Raw genomic sequence first — 22,724 nt, 5'->3', positions numbered from 1 at the left:
GAAAACATTTATAAGCACATTTTGGCACATCAAAAATTGCATCAAAACATGGTGCCTTATTGTTTCTATCATACAGAGGCACTGTGGAGGAACAAACACCTTGGCTTACCATCATGGCTTACTTCTGATTTGCACAGAAGTCAAGTTGGTAGGGCTTTACTTCGATTACTGTGCACGCACACCACACCTTTTTATTTCATCTGATTTTTCTCTTAGGGATTGCAGCGCATTTATTCTGCACACCTATGAGAAAAATCGGAAATTTCCCACTTTTTTGTGCAGTGTGATTGATCTCTCCTTATTTGTCAGTTTTGTACTGGGTGTGTTTTTTAAAAAAATAGGATAGATTCTTCAAGCTGTATTTACTCCCAGGTAGCCATCTTAAGCAGAACATTAGTGGTTCTCCCCCCTTCCTCAGTGTTCAAGCTTCACTACTGCTTACATTTTCCATCATGTGATTTTTTTTTAACAAGTGTGATGATTATCCACAGAGAAAGTGTTCTGTCCCAACACAGAAAGCTTTAAGAGGTTGCGTTGCCCCATACTTCAGTTCTATGAGGAGGCTCTTCAGAATCACTGAAAGGATGAAGAGTGGAACTGGAGAAATTCTAAATTCTCACCTTGGAGACCTTGTCGCTTGTTTTTGTCTCGTGCTCCAAGCTCTTGCTGCAACATTTTCCTTCCATCTCTAAGACTTTTGGCAAACAGCTGTTAAAACACAGACTAGTCAATCGCAGAGCCAGGGTCACCACAGGTCTCCCTTTCCCCCTCCCACCGAGCGGAGGAGTGCTGCTGCCACAGCACCAGGGATGCTTCCCAGCCCCAGATGTCCACAGTGGCCTGTCTCTGCTTCCCAGCCAGCCAGTTACCCGTAGCACCCCACACAAAGGACCAGGCTCCGCCACTCCAGGCTCTCCACTTCCCACTGCATGTCCTCCCAAAATGAGTGGGATGGGGAGGGTCTCCCTTCCTTTCTCCCTTCTTCCTCCCTTCCTTTCCTTGTCTTGCTGTCTATTTTCTTCCAGTAATTTTCCCTTTCTTTTCTCTTTCTCTCTGTTTGTCTGCCTTCTTTACCCCCTCCTTAACCTCCTTCCTTCCTTCCTTCCTTCCTTCCCTCCCTCCCTCCCTCCCTCCCTCCCTCTCTCCCTCCCTCCCTCCCTCCCTCCTTTCCTCCCTCCCTCCCTTCCTTCCAGAGAGCCAGTTTGGTGTAGTGGTTAGGAGTGCGGACTTCTAATCTGGCATGCCGGGTTCGATTCTGCACTCCCCCACATGCAACCAGCTGGGTGACCTTGGGCTCGCCACGGCACTGATAAAACTGTTCTGACCGGGCAGTGATATCAGCGCTCTCTCAGCCTCACCCACCCCACAGGGTGTCTGTTGTGGGGAGAGGAATGGGAAGGCGTTTGTAAGCCGCTTTGAGCCTCCTTTGGGTAGGGAAAAGCGGCATATAAGAACCAACTCTTCTTCTTCTTCTTCCTTCCTTCCTCCCTTCCTTCCTTCCTCCCTTCCTTCCTTCCTTCCTAACTGCTTCATGGGAGTAAATAGCTACAAACATGGAGGAGAAGACTGTTGTAGGGATTTTGCGGCAAGGCAATATAGTAAGGATCTCTCTTCATTCACGAGACCCATGTGACCCTCTTTCATTACTGGGAGAAGAGGGAAACAGGAAAAATCTCTGACCAAGAGTAGAATCCAAGCCCATATGTGTACAAAAAGTAAAACTAAGGCTGAGTCAAGTGAAGGAGAGATTTTTGCACAGATGGCAGAGTGGATTCTTTGCCTGCAGAATGTTCTCGACATAGCATCTCATATTAACAGGATCTCTGCTAACAGGACTGAAAAAGACTTCTGTTGGACGTACAGCTCTGCCAATCAGAACAGGCTGTACTAAGCCAGATAAACTAATAGCATGACTCACAGGCAACTTTGCATGTTGCTCAATTAGTATAAAAAGGCATTCTGGTTTAGCAGTTTCTGGAGATAACTGCAAAACCCTCTAACATTGGCCTGAACAGTCTTCACTTGCCCTCGATGACACTAACAGTTCATGGTGTCATCTATTGTTTAGGAACAGTCATGGGACTAGTGCAAGATGTACTGCCCTCAGTCTAAACTGGCTTCACTTGTCCTAAAAGACATCATTCTGCAGTCAAATCTGATTTGCTTGGATCACTCTGAAATGGAAAAAGCTTGAAAAATTGGTTCTAAAGCACCAGCAGTTGCAAGAAAATAAAAGTGCATCATGGAGGGGGGGAACGGCACATTTAAGGGATTCCCCCCCCCCCAATATATTTCTCACCGCCAAACTCTACTTCTTACCCCAAACTTGAACAAAGGATGCCTAGCCTGCACAGCCATTGGCTGTGTGATCTTTTTGATGGAGATTCTCAGGAGACAGTAAATATATATGTTAGAAGAGGCTCACTTAGAACTCTCGGAAGCAACCTGCTCAATGTTGACAACAGAGAACAAATGTCCTGTATCCTTTCAAAGTGGAAACAACAGGTAAAGCCTTTCATGGCATGGAGGGAAATAACGTCACCTGTTATTTTCAGAGGGTACCCTGTTGGTCTGCAGTAGAAGAGATAGATAAGCACCTACGAGAACAACAAGACTTTCAGGGTATAAGCTTTCAAGAGTCAAAGATCCTTCTGTCTGATGAAGAAAGATCAGGATGGGGAGCCATGTTAGTCTGTCCATAGCAATAGAGAAGATCAAGAGTCCAGCAGCCACTTAAAGTTTGTGGCAGAGGAGGAGATTTGTGAGTCACTGCTCTGTTACAAGTGAACAGAATCTCATAAAAGCTCCTACCCTGCCATAATTTTCTTAGTCTTTAAGGTGTTCCTCGACTCTTGCTCTTTTCTACTGATAAAGAAAGCTTTTACTCTCTAAGGCAGCCTTTCTCAACTTTTTTACCGTTGAGAAACCCCTGAAACATTCTTCAGGCTTCAAGAAACCCCGGAAGTGGCACAATCATGCAAAATATGGTTGAGAAGCATAGCTATATAAATGCCCACCCAGGCCTCTCCCCATCCCACTCTCTCCAGCTGGCCTATCGTTGGCCTTTTTGGGAGGGGTGGGTGGATCGACATGACCAGATACAGTCACATTATCCACTAAATTTAACAACTTAAAAAATATATTAAAAATTAACTGTCACCCATTTGGGAAACCCTTTCAGGGTTGTCAAGAAACCCCAGGGTATCATGAAACTCTGGTTGAGAAAGGCTTATACCCTGAAGATCTTGTTAGTCTAAGGTGCTTCGGACTCAAATCTATCACCCGGTAAATAATTTCCCATTAAGCCTCCATTAAAAGTACAGTTTTTCCCCTTCAGGTAAGTGTCTGGAGTTGCCAGACTTTAGAGCTCTCCTGGAATTACAATTGATCTCCAGACTACAGAGATCGGTTCCCCTGGGGGGGGAGCTTTGGAGGGTGGTGTCTATGGAGCCACATCTCCGCTATGCTCTTTCCCTTCCCCAAATCCCACACTTCCTTCAGCTCTACTTTCCAGTTTCCAGGAATCTCTCAACCTGGAGCTGGCAACCCCAAACAACCCAAACTGAAGGTGACATTAGACACAATCAATGGGGACTTGCCTCACAAAGCAGGCAGTGTGTTTGGAGAATGACAGCAGGAAAGACAGCTGAAAAAGTATGTACTGTTTTGAAATGTACAAATATACAAAACAAACTAGGAAGCCAGGATTAATGTTCTCTGGCTCTTGCCACAGGCTCTGATCATTATCTTGTTTTCATCATGCTGCTACAACAGTGTCTTGAACTTAAACAGGGACTTTGATTGTCTTGTTCTGGGACCACAACCCCCAAACAGACTGTAAAATGTAAGACTGCAGATTGGATATCCAGGTACTGAGCACACTACCTGAGGCTTCTTCAGGTTGCCAACCTGCAGGTAGGGCCTGAAGTTCTCCCAGAATTACAATTGATCTCCGGGCTACAGAGCTCAGTCCCCCTGGAGAAAATATCTGGTTTTGATACAGAACGCTACGGCATTTTACTCTGCTGAGGTCACTCCCCAAATCCTGCCCTGCCCTGCTCCACCCACAATTCTCCAGAGGTGGCAACCTTAGCTGGGCAACATATTCAGTCAACATGCAGAGTCACCAAAGGTTACCATTTGCAGATCCTCATGAATCAACGGCTGCGTTGCTCTGCTCATCAGCTTATCCACACTACCCAACTCCTGCAAGATCATCAGCCTCCTTGTGGGAGGCGCAATATCCAACGTGGTCAGAGTGTCCTTGTAGTTCTCGAGCTGCTTTTGCATAGTCAATTTGCTCAGCTGCTTCACAGGATCAACAAGTAGCTTCCTCTTGCTTCTTTGCTTTCTTTTGAGAACTACGTATTGGGAACAGTTGCAAAGATCACATTACTAGCCAGCCCGAGGAATCCTCAGGACACACAATGGGCTTTTCTGCCTTCTCAGTTTGCTCCCTTGTGTGTTCCTGTGGATATGGATATTTTTCTGCTCCAGGCATGCTTTGGTAACCTCTAGTGGTCAATCTGATCTGACATCAATTTATGTCTGGCATATCTCCCGGTTTAATGCCGGATATAAAGCGATGCACCCAAAGCAAAAGAAGATTTGTAGGCTAAATAAATTTTCTGAAGTATTAATTCATTGGTTTCGTCTTTGTTAAGATTTCACAATTTTAATCAACAAAGGTCCCAAGAGTTCTGTTTTCATATTTTCCATTTCTTAAATATGATCAACAATCAAAACAGTATCCCAGGTATTCAGCCCGTTTTCCTGCACCTTCATCAGTGATTGTTAATTTTAATACTCAGTTTTATACGATATCACAGAGCACCAATAGATCATTCTGTTTCTGTTGGCTGCAGGGGAGAGGACACGCAGTAACGGGTTTAAACTTCAAGTACAACAATATAGGCTAGATATCAGGAAAAAAAGTTCAGCAGTGGAATAGGCTGCCTAAGGAGGTGGTGAGCTCCCCCTCACTGGAAGTCTTCAAGCAAAGGTTGGAGACACACTTTTCTTGGATGCTTTAGGATGCTCTGGGCTGATCCTGCGTTGAGCAGGGGGTTGGACTAGATGGCCTCTATGGCCCCTTCCAACTCTATGATTCTATGATTCATACTATGCTGTCAGAATCAGCTACCCCTCAGAGGCAGTCTAACTTATCAGACTTGACAGTGAAATGTTTTACCACTCTGTGTACAGTCATCCAGTCACTTAAGCTTCCATAGGGTAATCACTTAATTTGGAATGGACTCGACAATTTGTTCCAACATTTCACCATTCAATAAAATGCTCTTCTTTGCCAGGAGACATATATTTCAATTCAAGAGAGATATCTGACCAATCTAACCTGTGTCATCAATTGGTTCAAGTATAAATCCTTGTTCTTCACTGGACAATAATACAGTCTCGTTAATTTGGCAGCTTTTCGCTTCCTGCTTAGATCTGCGGTGGTCTGTAAAACAGTTTAATAAGAGTACTATCGTTAGATTCAGTGCGATGTAAAGTGCTGGGCTAGGACTTGGGAAAGCATCAGGTTAAAATCTTCATAAAATTAACTTGGACCAGCCACTAGTCTCAGCCTATCAAGTCTCACGAGACCGAGGTGAGAATGAAACCAGTATGGTGGGATGGGGTGGAGAGAAACCATGTACACTGTCCTAAGCTCCTGGAGGAAGAGCGGGAGAAAATTTAATGGATGAAAATGAATGTCATTAAACAAAAATACTAAAAAACGGATCTTTTTGGGAAATGCTGACTTGTAAGAAGATTGTGTATGGTCATCAAAGTCTTTTTATATCCTAGTGTGTACTTCAGGAGTTTTGATTTAACATTTCATCTGAAAAGTCAACCCGCCAAACTACATCTCGGGTTAAAAAAAAATGATTAAAAATGCAACGATGAGTGGATATGCAGCAGAAGGGTTAAATTATATTCAAGAAGTAGAATTTAAAAGATGAAGCAGTCAGGAAGGACATTTTCATGCACAAGGTATGTTCAATTTAGCCTAAAATACGAATACAATATCTCTGGTAGCTTTTAAAAGTGTATTTAAAGGTGAAAACCTGGCTAGAAGAGAGAGCCAGTTTGGTGTAGTGGTTAGGAGTGCGGGTTTCTAATCTGGCATGCCGGGTTCAATTCTGCACTCCCCCACATGCAACCAGCTGGGTGACCTTGGGCTCGCCACGGCACTGATAAAACTGTTCTGACTGGGCAGTGATATCAGCGCTCTCTCAGCCTCACCCACCCCACAGGGTGTCTGTTGTGGGGAGAGGAATGGGAAGGCGACTGTAAGCTGCTTTGAGCCTCCTTCGGGTAGGGAAAAGCGGCACAAGAGAGGATCCAAACCAATCTAATTTGTGTGCAACCCGCCATTCTAGTGGAAAGAGCTTCCTGAAACAGATTCAGAAGATGCAAAGCAAACTCACCTACTAGATCTTCAGTAGGAGGCTCTTGGGATAAAAGAACATCTTCCTCCGTGTCTATAATGGACATATTCTTCTCAGCTCCTAGCACATCGTCTTAAAAAAACAAAAGGACCAGTTGCATCACAGTTGTATGTGTTTGTAACCCCCCCCCTTTTAAGTACTTTATGTATATTCTAGGTGAAGCTTCGACCAAAATGATCTAGCCTTGCTACAGCATTAAGCCTCAAGTTATAACTAAAATGCATCAGAATAATCTAATACAGGGGTCCGCAGTGTGATGCCTTTGTGTACCACCAGTACCTTTCCTGGAGTCTGGTATGAGCTTTCAGAAATTAGGCAGGCCTGCAAGACTTCTGATTGGTTGTGCAGATTTTTTTTTAAATGTTGCTTTGGCAGCAGCTGCCATAACAGCACAAGGATCTCACTGGGTGACTGACGATAAGCTGGCTCCACCTCCTGCAGCAGACGTTTTGTGGTACCATGAAACGTCCCAGGTATGCCCTTAGCTGTGCAAAGAGGAACACATTCTTTCTCAACCAGGGTTTCATGAAACCCTGGGGTTTCTTGAGGGCACCTGAAAGGTTTCCCAAATGGGTGGGAATTAATTAATTTTTAATACATTTTTAAAAATGCGTTAAACATTTATCAGGTGATATGACCATATATGGCCATGTCCTATGAAAACCACCGCTGATTCGTCTAGCTCACAGGGCCATCAGTATGCTGTTGTTGAATTAATGGTCTCACCATTGTCCTACTGCTCCATTATATTGTTCTCTGTTATCATTGTATTGTTATTGTTTATAACTACTGAATTATCTGTATTGTTCTCTGATTTCTATAAACCATCCTGAGCCACAGGGGAGGTCAGTATATCTTTAAACTGCTCCTGTGGAGCGGATTAAATAAAAGGGTAAGGGTGGGCCCTGTCCGGGATAAAAACCCAGAGGAGCGAATCAGGAGCCGCCAAGCGGCTCCTGATTCGCTCCTCCGAGTGGCACTCCACGGCCAAGTGGCCAATTGGGAGGCGCGCGAAGTGCGCCTCCCTATTGGCTACTTGGCCCGTCTCCTGAACGCCGCGCCGCCGACTCTTCAGTCCTCCCAAGTTTTTAAGAACTGCCTCTGCCTAAGATTTCTGACCAGATATTCTCTTTGAATACACTGATGGACTATTTCGCTCATTGCCCCTCTGACATAGCTTACTGTTTCCTAAACTGCTAGTTACCCCATCATAAATTCAGGCGATAGATCTTCTTCAGGTAATAACCAATTTTGTGGCTGTGCACACCACAGTGACACATTTCCAAAGGTGCCTGCAGGCTCAAAAAGACTGGAGTCCCTTTTCGAATGAGTCACTCACATACCAAAAAAGTTTATATATATTCCACATATCGAGGCAAGATCCTGTGATTTAAGCAGTTCAACTTGAAAAGCAGTTATCAGGCATCCCAGGGATTTCAAAGGATGTTGTTTTTGGCTGACAGGGAGATAAGTCACAGTAGGAAAGCAATAGAAAATTACAGGTCTTCAGTCCAGCTTCCAGGTATGCAAATGGCATTAATAAAGACAACAACAATATATCTTTAAAATGAAAACCAAGCAAGTAAATCATTTTGACAGTGGTTAAGAGGGTAGATGTATGCCTTTTACAAAGCACACCTCATACCATGCTCAGAAAATGCCATTCTGATTAATTATTTAGAAGACATTCTGTAGCAGTCTCAGTCCTGTAAAATTTGGAACACTTACTGTGCAACCAATTAAGAGAAGGCTTTGGTGGAGATAAAATTATTTTGATTTCTTTTTAAAATTAAGGCACCCCAGTGCCTCAGCCAGTTTTATGAATTCAGTATGTATGGATTTGGAAAAAAAGTAAACAAAAAGCACAGAGGATTAAAAAAAAACAGGGATGCAAGCAAAAATGGTTTGCAAAGAGTTGCACAACACATTTTGTTAATGCACAGGCTCAGATTTTCCTCCTCTCTTTTACTATCAACAAAGTTTTGGAAGCCCTACCAATGAACAAGATAGAATCATAGAATCATAGAGTTGGAAGGGGCCACACAGGCCATCTAGTCCAACCCCCTGCTCAACGCAGGATCAGCCCTAAGCATCCTAAAGCATCCAAGAAGATCAACACTTACCAATCATGTCACCTGCAAACCCTTCGTCTCCAAAGCCATCACACATTAAGGAATATGCACCTTCATCCAATGCAGTTTTGTCTCCGGTGAGATTCAAAGAATTGTGATCAGCCACGAGACTGCAGAAACTAGCTTGTAAACTGTCACTAAGAAAGCTATGATGCCTGGGTAGTTCAGTATCCTCACCTGTAAAAATACACTTGAAGGATTATTAAGAAGCCCTTGTTAGTGTACACGCATGTAATGTATAGCAGTGAGCGATGTTTCTTGCAATTTAGTGGATGGCTGACAAAGGTTCAGATCCTTAGTTCTATCATGGAAGCTTCCTGGGCGACCATCACAGACTCTCAGTCTGGCCTACCTCATAGGGCTGTTGATGTGAGAAAATGGGGGAGGAGAGAACAACATTCTAAGTTACTTTGACTCCCAATGGAGGACAAATGCAGGATAGACATAAATACAAATGCAGGCATCTCTTGAGTTCTGATGAAAGTCATTCGTTATTTTGCTTTGTAGCTCCTTTGTGCGGAAACTAAAACACAGGAAAGAGCCACACCTTGTGTAGATTGTCATATGTGATCATGATCAAACAGGTCGTTTCTCCTGCACATGGTTTACATGTAGGAAAAAAATTTAACGTACAAAAGAGGGCTCCCAAACATGGTGTCCAAGAGGGCCATGGCCAGTACTTCCTCTGGTACCTGCCGAACTTTTCAGAAAGTGCATGGTGCCATTCTAAGGCAGGGCGTGTCCCTGATTGCCTTCATTCTAATGAAAGTGTTTTCCATGGCAACCAGAGCCACTGGAAGATCAGGAGGACTGGGAAATAACTGGGCATACAGTTCTCTTCATTGTATTCCTGTACACAACCATCCTGACATAGGCATGTTGAAAGAGCAACTTTTAAAAAGATACTAGAAATTCTTCATTGTAAAACCCTTAGGATCTGAAACACCATCCATCATTTTACTTATGAAGGCAAAAAAGGCCATCTCACCAAAACTGTCACCAGGGAACAGTCTATAATCTTCTAACAAAGTGATTTCTTCAGCTCGGCTCTGGTTCAGTGTAAAATGCTGAGCAACATCGATGGCACTGAGGAGAAATAAGGCGACTCTCTGCAACACATTGACAGTTCTACACTGGAAAAAGTGTACTAGCACATTCAAATTCTTCCTAAAGCTTGTTCCCTTGCGAATTCATTGATATGGGGTTTTATAACATTAGTGTTTTATGGTTGCTGCAAACATTTTGGTTCCTTTTCAAGTGGCAAGAGCACTTGTATAGAAGAGAAGGATACAGGATATTAATTTAGAAAAGTCCTGCAGTTTTGCTTCCCAGCAGCTTATCAGTTTCAATAAAAAGTCTGGTCACTTTCAACATCGGGTTTCCCTGCTTTTTCTGTGTTCCTTTCTATTCCTTTTCCTTCCACAAATCAATGCTAACATGCAGGTGCATAACCTGAGCCGCAAGGATTTAAATAGAAGGTCCTTGCTCACTGCTACTGTGCAACAACTGTGTTAGATCTACAGTTGATATTTATAGTGTATATAACATTGTTCTTGCAATAACCTATGGGCTGTGCATGTATGTTTTTAATTTTTTTTTAACTTTTAATTTGTGCACAATAAAGGTCATATAATTTTGTAGTTAACTAATGATGGCATACAGACATTCAACCTTTTAAGGTTCTAACTGACTTCAGCTGGGTTTTTGTGGTTCTGGTCTCATGGCTACTGTGCACCTGCAATACATTACCTGCATAATATTTTTAATACTTTGGACAACATTCCCCCCCATACACACACACTTATAACTGATGTCCTCTCCCAATTTAGAAAAGTGCATTTTTAAAAATTGTAGCTGCTGAATAAATACACCAGAGGAAAAAGAATTGTGAGTAAGGTGGGCACAGAATCCAGATTAAAGACTTACTGCTCTGAAAATCAGCAGTAAAATGTGCATACATAATGGGCCAATATTAGAAGAAGAAGAAGAGTTGGTTCTTATATGCCGCTTTTCCCTACCCGAAGGAGTCTCAAAGCGGCTTACAATCGCCTTCCCTTTCCTCTCCCCACAACAGACACCCTGTGAGGGAGGCGAGGCTGAGAGAGCCCTGATATTACTGCTCAGTCAGAACAGCTTTATCAGAGCTGGCAAGCCCAAGGTCACCCAGCTGGTTGCATGTGGGGGAGCGCAGAATCGGACCTGGCATGCCAGATTAGAAGTCCGCACTCCTAACCACTACACCAAATATACTGAAAACCTGCCTTACTTCACCTCCGGGAGCTGGAAAAGACTTACTTCACCTCCGGGAGCTGTGTGTCAAACTCATTAAATTCTTCAGGCAGTGTTATCATGTCATACTTTGCCTCAGAGCTCCCTTTTGGGAGATCAACAAGTCCTAAAAGGAAATCGGAAACACAGGATTAGTTGTGGCCCGTCCCAGTGATCTAGTTATTCTGCAGAATATAAGTGCACTCATCAGCATCTCATGGCAAAATGTTTTAAAATCTAATACCAGCACAAACAACATCCATCAAAATAGATTCAAGTGAGTAGCTGTGTTGGTCTGAAGCAGCACAACAAAACAAAATCAGAGTCCAGTGGCACCTTTAAGACCAACAAAGATTTATTCAAGGCGTGAGCTTTCGAGTGCAAGCACCCTTCCTCAGACTATGAACTGACCATCATGACAGTGGGAATATAAGAGTGCTTGCACTCGAAAGCTTATGCCTTGAATAAATCTTTGTTGGTCTTAAAGGGGCCACTGGATTCTGATTTTGTTTTGTTGAACATCCATCAAAGTTTACAAATAAATACATTTTACACACAGCTATTATTATTAATTAATGTAAAACAACACCAACATTTCCTCTCCAAGATGAATGTTAAGTAACTATTGCTGTTGTTAGAGCCAAGGGAGAAGCCCTGGGGATGCTGGAGGTCAAGTCCACATGAAATCACTAGACTGGGAGTTAATGTGTTAAATGTCAATAATTTCTGTCCTTTTGTTGGCAAACGGTGCTTTCAATGCATTAAGCTGTCAATTGACCAGCTATGTACTGAAATGTCGCCTCAGTCTACCTAACTACACCATCATTGTATTGCTGTTAATGGCTTCCAATTTGTTAGCTATCGCTTTTTCAGAACTTTCGAACAATTTAAAATTTGTTTTAGATTACAGCCTATGGATTAAGCGATGTGTTATTGCATGACCATGGCAAGTGCTCAAATGTGCTCCAAGGGTATATTGCATTAATCTTACTCACTGATCTAAAATATAGATTCCCAAAAGTATCATGATAACCAGTTCATGAACTGGAAAGGGTAAAAGCAGTTCATAACAGTATTTGCTTGCTTGTTTCCAACACCATAGGATTTTAAAAATTCCAAATCCAAATTGCTTTTCAACCATGAGTGCTAGAAACATGTATATTACTTTAAGATGAAATGTCATTTTCAGGATTCTGGGCATTGCATGCTGCTTTGGGGTCACATGCCACATTATTATAATGCTATTTTTTACATGCAGTCATTAATTTTGCATTTTGTAAATGAAGTAGTGAAATTTTTTTTTGATGACCATGGAAATTTACATGGTGTCATCAACATATAAAGTGCTTTGTGCTCCCTCTTAATGTGATATCATGCTACATCACCTTTCTCCTTGTTATTGCAAGGAAGTTGGTTTACAATTCCAAACAACTGCTCAGAACATCAAAGGAAAAAAGAGGAACAAGAATGAGGAAACCGTGAAAACTGTAATATAAAATCTCAATTAATTTAGAAAAGTATCTAGATGTTGGCTGGATGGAATGGTTGTTGAAAGAGACGGCTCTGAGAGGGGAAGAACCGCATAATACAAGCCAAAGTGATAGAGGAGGCCACACGGTTTGACCTCAGTAGGTGTGCCAGCTATGGTTTCGGAAATTCCTGGAGATTTGAGGGTGGACAGGAACCTGTCAGAGGGGGAACCTCAGCAGGGTGCAATACCATAAAGTTCCCTTCAGGCCCCACCAAGAGGTTGAAAGGGAAAAGAAAGGTAGAATCATAGAGTTGGAAGGGGCAATACAGGCCATGTAGTCCAACCCCCTGCTCAACACAGAATCAGCCAAAAGCATCAAAGAAAAGTGTGTATCCAACCTTTGCTTGAAGGCTGCCAGTGAGGGGGAGCTCACCACCTCCTTAGGCAGCCTATTCCACTGCTGAACTACTCTGACTGTGAAAAACCTTTTCCTGATATCTAGCCTATATCGCTGTACTTGTAGTTTAAACCCATTACTGCGTGTCCTCTCCTCTGCAGCCAACAGAAACAGCATCCTGCCCTCCTCCAAGTGACAACCTTTCAAATACTTAAAGAGGGCTATCATGTCCCCTCTCAGCCTCCTTTTCTCCAGGCTGAATGTTACTTTGGTAGGCTTATACCACATAGATCCCCTGCCAAAAATTGTTTGGAACCATAGATCTTGTTGATATGCAATAGCTGGAAACCTTTTTGACTAATTGGAAAACTACTGCTCGAGATACTTTTGACAATTAAGAAAATTAAGCCACCAAGAGAGATTTTTCCCTTTGGAAAACGAGTGTTATACTGGAACTTGTTCTGGCGTGCATTTTGAATTAAAGAAAACTTGATTTATTTGTAGCCATCCCGTCAGCTTTCATCATTTGTGGCTGATTGGTCTTCGCTGTTGTATCCCACCAGGAGATTGGCAAGCCTCTACCACCGCGACATAGAATGATCACTTATGGACGCAGGGTTCAAGTGAGTAGCCGTGTTGGTCTGAAGTAGCACAACAGAATTTGAGTCCAATAGCACCCTTAAAACTGGTTCCATAAGTATTTTAAAGACCAACAGGGCCCTTTTGGTCCTGACCCCTACCTGTTGGAATGAGCTCCCAAAGGAGCTGCGGACCCTGCGGGGGCTTTCGGTTTTCTGCAGGGCCTGCCAAACAGAGCTCTTCCCCCAGGTCTATGGTTGAGGCGGGCACAACGAGAAAGATCTGTTGGCCCCCCTCCAGGATAGTGTGTGTATGGCGGCTTTGTTTCATCTGCCCCCACCTCCCATTTGAATTACTGGGAGAAGGGATAGATTCTTTATATTTTTTCTGTCGTTCTTCTCTTTTACATTGTTCATTTGGATTGTGATGGTTTTATTTCTAGGGTTTTAATGGGGTTTTTAAATGGGTTTTATTCAGACTAATGTAACCTGCCATGATCCACTGGGAATGACAGGCAACAACAACAACAACAATTATTTATTCAAGGCGTGAGCTTTCATATGCATGAATGCACATGAAAGCTCACACCTTGAATAAATCTTTATTGGTCTTGAAGGTACTTACGAAAGCTGTTTGAGAGAAAAGGAGGAGCTAAACAGGATGTAAGCCCTCACTACCTTACATTTCCCTATCTGTGAAACTGACCCACTGATACCACGCCTCCCGTGAATCTGGGTTGTGTTACATCACGCCAGCTTCAACAGTCACAAGAAAAAACATGAATCTGTATCCACAGTTCCATTTGACATTCATTAAGTTGATCTAATGTGGTGGGATTTTAGTGGCCTACAGCAACAGGAAACCCCCCCAAAATGAATATATGTAAATTGTACCTGGACGAAAGGCTGACTGCATTTTGAGCAGCGCTTCAGTGCAATCTGACAACAAATACTTGGCTTTCCTATGATAGATTCGCACCACTCCCAGTAACAGGTGTCCTGAGATGCGCAGGGCGATTTTAAACTTGGGGAAATTGTAAAAAAAAATATTGTTTTAATGTTGTATTCATATTTATGGAAAATGACACCATGCTAACAGTAATGGCCTCTGCAGGCAATTTCTAAAACAAAACAATCACTTGTATACCCATATTCAATAAATAAATATTCCGCAAAGCGTGATCCCCAACCTTCTTGAGCCCGAGGGTGTCTTTGCAATTCTGACACAGTGAGGTGGGCAGAGCCACACAACAGCTGCTGCACTTGGCCTTCATTCAGACCAGTGGTTCCCAACCTGGGGGTCGGGACTTCTTTGGGAGATCCAGATGTCACAAGGGTGGGGGAGGACCCGATCTTATAGTCCAACATGCACCCTTACAGCCCAATTTTTGGGCACCCTTTTGGACTGACTTAGGAGAGATATAAAAATTATGTCTCATCATCCCCAAGAAGACTGTTAAAAAGCAGGGTGAGGCTGACAGCACTGAATAAAGCCCTTGTTATCTATATGGGACAGATACATTGGACTACGTCATTGGTTCTCAACCTGGGGATCGGGACCCCTTTGAGAGTCTAATGACCCTTTCACAGGGGTCGCGGCAGGGCAAGCAGCTTGGCGGGGGGGGCGCGGGGCGCAATCTACACAACAGCCTTGTGGGGTAACTTGAGATAGAGCGTTCGTCTGTCTGGAGCAGCGGAAAAGAGTGAGATCGGCATGGTGGGACAAGAGGCAGAAGTGAACTGAGAAACCACGGGGGGGGGGGAATTTCTATACAATCATGAACCATGGATCTTCATGCCATTAGTCAGTTTTGGATTAATTTCTGAGAAAGAACACTTGCATAATTTTATGGTTGGGGTTGTAAGATGGAGCTCTTCCATCAGATGTTTGGTTGAGGCCAGGATAGCGTCTTGGATCATCTTTCAACAGCCTCCTTGAAATCTCAAAACTGGAAACCAGAATTCACATCTAATGTCTTTCATTACCACCAAAGTACATCCGTCTGGTTGTGAATTGTTGGTTTCAAGGCTGTTAATCTATTATTAATGTTTTAATTATTATTAATAATGGTTTGTAGTTTTAAGATTGTTTTATACTGTAATTTGTACTTCTAAAATGTTGTAAGCCGCCACGAGCCAGCATTTGCTGGAAGTGGTGGGTTAGAAAGAAAGAAAGAAAGAAAGAAAGAAAGAAAGAAAGAAAGAAAGAAAGAAAGAAAGAAAGAAAGAAAGAAAGAAAGAAAGAAAGAAAGAAATTTGAAGTAGTTCTATCACTGTATTTCAAGATAAATTTATATTACATTCATACTTTGGGTGAAAGTAACTTTTCCACAGTCATCTCTAAATTGCATTCAAATATATGAGCTTTGGTAACTTTCCTGTCCCAATGAGCAGCCAACCATATTTTGGACAGAGGCCCACGCTTGTTCATAAGCAGCTGTGCATAGAACATTTTGCCGGTATTGTGTTCTTCAATTAGGCGAGCTAGAGTTTTTTAAAAAAACAATTAATACAAAATAAGGCATAATTTCAAACATTGTATGTGTCATTTTTGCATGATTTTCAAAGCAATTCACTTAAAAATACGTCATGATTTGCAATAAAGGATCTGTAGGAGCCGGATGAAGCTTTGGTTAGATTTCAAAGCGTTGTATGGTTTTAAAGCGGTTAAAACAAATTACATTTATTGTGTACACACTCTAAATAACTTTGCATAAGAATAGGCTCATCTAGTAACTTACATACTAAATCTTGGATGATATTATGTATACCATAAGAAACAAAACAACTATACTATGGTTTGAAATATATACCATTGTGTGAAACAATGAGAGTTCATTGTTACTATATTTCTCTTGAGAAAAAGAAAACACCTGCGGAGTATAAAATTAACAGTGTGCATACCAATTAGGACTGTCTGCTATGTGTTGATACCTATGGGATTGGGGATGCACAGCTTGGGGAGAGAAGAACATTGGAAGGGAATAATGCTATAGAATTCACCTTCCAAAATGGTCATTGTTTTCAGGTTAATTGATCTCTGATGCTTGGAGATCAGCTGGCATCCCAGGAGATCTCCTGTTACCACTTGGAGGTTGGCAAACTTAATAATCATACCTAGTTGTAGAGGGGGGACAGAGGGGAGGGTGGTTTATGCCCTGTTAATTGTATCCTCCCTGTTTTCGGTAAACCGCCCTGAGCCCTCGGGGAGGGCGGTAAATAAATGAATGAATGAATGAATGAATAAATGAATGAATGAATAAATAAATAAATAAATAAATAAATAAATAAATAAATAAATAAATAAATAAATGGAACAGATAATGTCCAAGAAACAAGCATTCCCTGAAATGAGAGGGAACACTTTTTCAACACCCTGGGACCAGAAGAAATATTTCATAGGAGAGGCAAAAAGAAATCAGAAACCACCACATGTTGATATGATGCCCCTACTTCCTCCATTGTGTCCATCAGGATGCTCAACCCTGCAGACACTGGAAATATTGACTGCAAAGAACATAACGCCTGATAATAAACCTAGCAATGTTTTTTGTAAATAAGCCTCATTTCATTATGAAAAAGAATATGTAGGATAAGGCTGAGGAATTGAGAAAGCCTGAAAAATAGCATGAGGAGTCTGGATTGGCAAACAATTTTAAAAAGTATAGTCCATATTTGCCCCCAAAAGGAATGTTAGGATTACCTGTAAAGTTATTTTTAGTTTGTTGAAGATCCTGGAATGGACAATTCCTCCTGTGCAACTCAGGAGAAGGATACTTTAAGGTGGGTTTGGTCAAGAAGAATTACACTTCCACTCCAATCTGCACTAAACAAGAGGAGCAAAAAAATCATACAAGAATCTTAGCCATCATTTTTTAAAAAATGATCAGATATTTATACTGAGTGCTTTAGTCTGATCCTGCGTTGAGCAGGGGGTTGGACTAGATGGTCTAGAATTCAGGGGTAGTCAACCTGTGGTCCTCCAGATGTCCATGGACTACAATTCCCATGGGCCCCTGCCAGCAAATGGGAATTGTAGTCCATGGACATCTGGAGGACCACAGGTTGACTACCCCATGACCCTTCCAACTCTATGATAGCGTAAATGCTGCATGTATAATTTCAAATTGCCTTCAACCTTCTGGAACAAAAGCCCTATTTCCTGCTACCAGCTGGAGGTTATGATTCTCTGCATTTTTACTCAGAAGAAAGTCACCAATGGGCTGTACAGAAGAGTAAAAATGTTACACCCTTCTCTGAAGTTTGCATGGGGTGGAGAGAGCTGACAAAGAAACCCGTTTCTCCCTCTCCCCAAAGACTAGGACTCAAGGGCATCAAATGAAACTGATGGGCAGTAGGGACAAAAAGGAAATAGTACTTTACACAGAGGTTGATTAAAACGTGAAAGTTGCTGCCAGAGAATGGACATAGAAGTAAACAGCTTTAAAGGGGGATTAGAAGGATAGCCCTATAAAAGGCTACTAGCCCTAGTGGCAGAGGGGAACCTCCATGTTCAGAGGCACTAAAGGGGAACCTCCATGTTCAGAGGCACACAGGGCAACAGCTCAGTATCTACGATTCTGAGGTAGACTGCCTGTGGACATGGAGGCTCCATGCCTCAGCCCTTAGGACCAAAAGGCCCCATGAGGGAGAATTGTGTGAGAGAACGACTATGACAGGGACCGACCCCGGTGCTTCTCTCGAATTAGTAGCGATTGAGATGGTTTGTGTGGTGGAAAGTCCTAAATAAGTTAACAGCGTAACGGATTCGCCATATTTCAGTTTGGGCACGCCCAGCTTCCCGCCAAAAGGAACCCCCGCGCACGCGCTCTCGACGCCCCCCGCCCTCCACTCAGGGTTCTTTCTCGCCTCCGTGACGAAAACCCGGACAGCTGCACATGCGCGCTGCGAAGCAGGCGACCCCTTTCCTGGGTATTACGCGAGTGAACAGAAAACGAGGCGTGGCCAAAGACCGTTTAAACTGAAGAGCGCGCGAATCCGAGCGCACGCGCCCAATCTGTCCACGAGCAACGGGGAAGAACTGCGCATGCGGTCTCCTGGCCGGAGAGCGCACGCGCAAAGACGCATTGAAAGGGAAAAGAAACGAAACGGGAAAGTCCATTATTAGAGATAGGGGTGGGATAAATCCAAGTCGCGGGGGAGGGGGGGAATTGCTGGTTTGTTGCCGTTGCTGGTAAATATTAGGGAACCAGATGATGATGATGATGATGATGATGATGATGATTATTCTTGATAATAGTAATATTAGTTTTTTATTATTACAGATATTTAACAATAATATTATAATCACAGGGCGGATAAGAATGGGTCTTAAAGTGATCACAAACATTATTGCCCCTCCAACAGGATAAAAATATTTAATAATGGTTTAAAAAATCTAAGTAGTAAAAAAAATCAGCAATAGAACGCAAATAGCCAGACACACACAGACTCATAATATTAAACCAGGGGTAGTCAAACTGTGGTCCTCCAGATGTCCATGGACTACAATTCCCATGAGCGTTTGCTGGCAGGGGCTCATGGGAATTGTAGTCCATGGACATCTGGAGGGCCACAGTTTGACTACCGCTGCCTTAGACAAAGCAGCAGAAAACAGCTGCAAGTTAAGTTTGGAGGGGCTACCTGGAAGGGGATGGTGCCTTTAGTTCAGGGGTGGCCAAATGTCATGGACTACAATTCCCATGAGCCCCTGTGGCTCATGCGAATTGTAGTCCATGGACATCTGGAGTGCCTCAGCTTGGCCACAGATGCCTTAGTTGCCAATCTCCAAGTGCTGGAAAGTTGCCCTAGAGCAGGGGTAGACAACCTGTGGTCCTCCAGATGCCCATGGACTACAATTCCCATGAGCCCCTGCCAGCATTTGCTGGCAGGGGCTCATGGGAATAGTAGTCCATGGACATCTGGAGGACCACAGGTTGACTACGCCTGCTCTAGAAGCACAAACTGCAAGGCATAGACTATTTATCTCATTTTAGCTATTTTCCATTTAACACCTGCCCTTTTCTGGAAGCAGCAAGGAATCTTATGCTTCTAGAATCATGGAGTTGGAAGGGACCTCCAGGGACATCTAGTCCAACCCCCTGCAGATGCAGGAAATTATCTGCCCACCCTATCTGCCCACCCACAGTGACCCCAATTCCATGCCCAGATGATGCCCTTATGCACACCCACTTAATTCACAGAATTAGCATTTCTGTCAGATGGCTATCAGATCCCCTCTCAGTCGCCTCCTCTCCAGGCTAAACAGACCAAGCTCCCCCAACCTTTCCTCATACGTCTTGGTCTCCAAACCCCTCACCCTCTTTGTTGCCCTCCTCTGGACACGCTCCAGTTTGTCTACATCTCTCTTCAACTGGGGTGCCCAAAACTGAACATAGGCCTTTCACCAAGGGTGCTTGGGGGACAGATGGACAGTGGGAGGGTTTCTGGAGTTCTGGCCATGCTGGTGGACCTCCTGATGGCCCCTGGGCTTTGGCCACTGTGTGACACAGAGTGGATTGGATCGGATGGGCCACTGGACTGATCCAACATGGAATTAACTTGCAGCTGTACTAATTCTGACCAGACTGCTTTTGTATGACTCCCAAAATGTCGCTATCTGTCAAACCTTTGATCAGAGCACCTTTCGCCTTCTCGCTGTTAAGAGTCCCAAACCTTTTATTGTACAGGGTTGCCATCTCCTGGGCATTGTGTGTGTCTTTAATCCCATGCCAAAATCTGGTTTGTAGCTGGTGGCTTTTCATGCACTCCTCCCATATCCAGTGGTTGCCTTTGGTAAGCCTGCCCAGTAGGTAGCTATGCTGAGGGAACTGCCATTTTCGTTTTTTTCTTCTCTTTATTTCACACACTGAATGATCTCTCTAGACCCATCACCCTGTTGGCAGAGTTTAAATCTGCAAGAGGAGTGACACACCAGGGTGCTTAAATAATAATACTATTTTATTTGTTTAAGAAGTGAAACAATAGAGGAGGAAGGAGACCAAATAGTCTTTTCTGCATTGATTCATACTGCTCAGTTCTGGAGGCAAGCGGAGAGGAAGTGTGCTTGAAGGTGCAGGAAGTCTCCAAGTGAGACTTATCAGGACACAGGAGGTGGTTAATGTAAAAGATCTATAAGTTCTAAATATGCTAAATACACATCTCTGATGCCCCCTCCAGGACACTCTTCACACCCTTCTGAATCATGCACACTGCAGAGCTTGTATATCTCTACTGACAAATGCCTTCGCCTCTCTGCCCTGTTGTTGGACCCCCAGAGGAACTGGCTGGCCCCTGGGTGAGACGGGAGGCTGGACTGGAGGGACCCTCCCTGGCCTGACCCAGCAGGGCTCTTCTGAGGGTCTTCTCAGGGGAAGGCCTCGGCCTCTCTGCCCTGTGGCTGGCCCTGCAGAGGAACTGGCTGGCCCCGGGGTGAGACGGGAGGCTGGACTGGAGGGACCCTCCCTGGCCTGACCCAGCAGGGCTCTTCTGAGGGTCTTCTCAGGGGAAGGCCTCGGCCTCTCTGCCCTGTGGCTGGTCCTGAAGAGGAACTGGCTGGCCCCTGGGTGAGACGGGAGGCTGGACTGGAGGGACCCTCCCTGGCCTGACCCAGCAGGGCTCTTCTGAGGGTCTTCTCAGGGGAAGGCCTCGGCCTCTCTGCCCTGTGGCTGGCCCTGTAGAGGAACTGGCTGGCCCCTGGGTGAGACGGGAGGCTGGACTGGAGGGACCCTCCCTGGCCTTACCCAACAGGGCTCTTCTTCTCCCAATTGCCCATTTGTAGATTTGGTGGTACAGTCTGAGGAAGATATGGTTTGGGGAGATATAAAGAACATCAAAAGAGCCTTGCTGGATCACACCAAATGAGGAGATGTTATCTTTATTTGGTGTCCATCCTCTTTTGGGCTGTTTTTTAAAAAACGGATTAAAATGTCCTCCCTTTTTGGGTGGGGAGGGTAGAAATAGTCCTAGTTTGTCGCAATGATCACGATTTACATAGTGGTGGGAGGATGAGGCGGGTCGTAGTGAGTATTTGTTTGAAGCAGCCACTCAGGTAACAGGTCCCGCTCATACCTGTCTCTAGCCCAAAAGTCTCCAAGTATTTCCTGACCCAGAGATGGCAACTCTCATCCCTCTAGACTTCTCTAGGCTTCTCGGGGGTAGACTTGGCACAGACAAGGGCATCCGTCAAAATACACAGCATTAGCAGGACCAGACTTAGGGGGCAGAGGTCCGGGACCTGACTCTTGCTGGCCCTATGAAGCACAGCAGACTTACTCCTGAGCAAATCTGCATAGTATCAGGTGACACCACATCTGTTGAGGTGGCGGGATCCAATTTTATTCATTTAAAAAATGTTGATGCGGCCAACGCTCAAGACAGTAAAGCATTTGGATCTAAAAAATGCATTTAAAATAGAAATATAGGCAAGTATTTAAAACATTGCATTTCACACAAAATAGACAAAAGACTTTAAAAATGCACAAACAAGGAGGAGGGCTCATAAGACCTGGGGACCACAAATGAGAAGGTGCTTTCTTGGGTCGTACCCTGTCTAGCCTCAGGTGATATGGGCACTCCAAAGGCCTTCAGAGATGACTGGGCTTTTGATCTGGTGAGCCGGGTATGATTCCCAGCTCCCCCCACATGCAGCCAGCTGGGTGGCCTTGAGCTAGTCACTGTCCTGATTGAGCTGTTCTGACCGAGCAGTCATATCAGGGCTTTCTCAGCCTCACCCACCTCACAGGGTGTCTGTTTTGGGGAGAGGAAAGGGAAGGCGATTGTAAGCCGCTTTGAGACTTCTTCGGGTAGAGAAAAGCGGCATCTAAGAACCAACTCTTCTTCCTCTTCTGGACAGGGAGACTCATGTGGGAGAAGGCAGTCCTTTTGAGTATATTGGCTCTATGTTTTAAATACCTCAGTTGGCCTGGAAGCAGCCAGTAGAGAGAAAACGAAAGTGAAGTGATTAAGCCCGATTCTGGCTGCAGCATTCTGTGCCAACCGTAGCTTCCACACAGTCTCCAAGGGCCGCTCCACAGGAAAGTGGTGCAGTAATCTAATCCCAATCTTAGAGGCACCCTTGTTGAATGTTCATCCTGTGCTTTGCATTTGAAGCCTATATTGCCAACCGATGGGAGCGAGAAAGAAATTGCTGAGATCTGGTGGTCTGCTGTGTAGCTCAGACTTTTCTCCTCTGCTCGGAGCTGCTTTCTTGCCCAGTTATACATAGCTGTGAGGCTTCATGCACATGAAAGCTTACCCTCAAAATTAAACTTTGTTGGTCTGAAAGGTACCTCTGGACTCAAACTTTGTTCAGTGCTTCAGACCAACATGGCTGCTCACCTGGATCTAAATGAAACAGCGTGCATGCATACAAAATCTTATATCCAGTATTAGAAGAACAAAAATTTGTTTTTTATACCCCGAAGG

The 22,724-nt window shown here is 43.9% G+C and overlaps 1 protein-coding gene across 1 annotated transcript in view; it reads right to left on the bottom strand.

The window, feature by feature from the left end:
* Positions 1-18,278, bottom strand: part of SNPH (syntaphilin) — a 71,950-nt gene extending 53,672 nt beyond the window's left edge. Inside the window, exons 1-11 of the mRNA XM_077335992.1 lie at positions 17,986-18,278; positions 17,002-17,124; positions 15,607-15,782; positions 14,193-14,322; positions 10,880-10,979; positions 9,573-9,670; positions 8,576-8,761; positions 6,432-6,524; positions 5,354-5,458; positions 4,138-4,361; positions 621-708 (exon numbers count right to left, since the gene is read on the bottom strand). Of these exons, the coding sequence (XP_077192107.1) occupies positions 621-708; positions 4,138-4,361; positions 5,354-5,458; positions 6,432-6,524; positions 8,576-8,761; positions 9,573-9,670; positions 10,880-10,979; positions 14,193-14,322; positions 15,607-15,750 (1,168 nt within the window). The 5' untranslated portion in view covers positions 15,751-15,782; positions 17,002-17,124; positions 17,986-18,278. The remainder of the gene's footprint in view (positions 1-620; positions 709-4,137; positions 4,362-5,353; positions 5,459-6,431; positions 6,525-8,575; positions 8,762-9,572; positions 9,671-10,879; positions 10,980-14,192; positions 14,323-15,606; positions 15,783-17,001; positions 17,125-17,985) is intronic.
* Between the last annotated feature and the right edge of the window lie 4,446 nt (positions 18,279-22,724).

This window comes from Paroedura picta, chromosome 4, assembly GCF_049243985.1.
Source record: "Paroedura picta isolate Pp20150507F chromosome 4, Ppicta_v3.0, whole genome shotgun sequence".
NCBI lineage: Eukaryota > Metazoa > Chordata > Lepidosauria > Squamata > Gekkonidae > Paroedura > Paroedura picta.
Note: the sequence above shows the minus strand (reverse complement) of the source record. Positions and strands in the feature narration are given on the sequence as shown.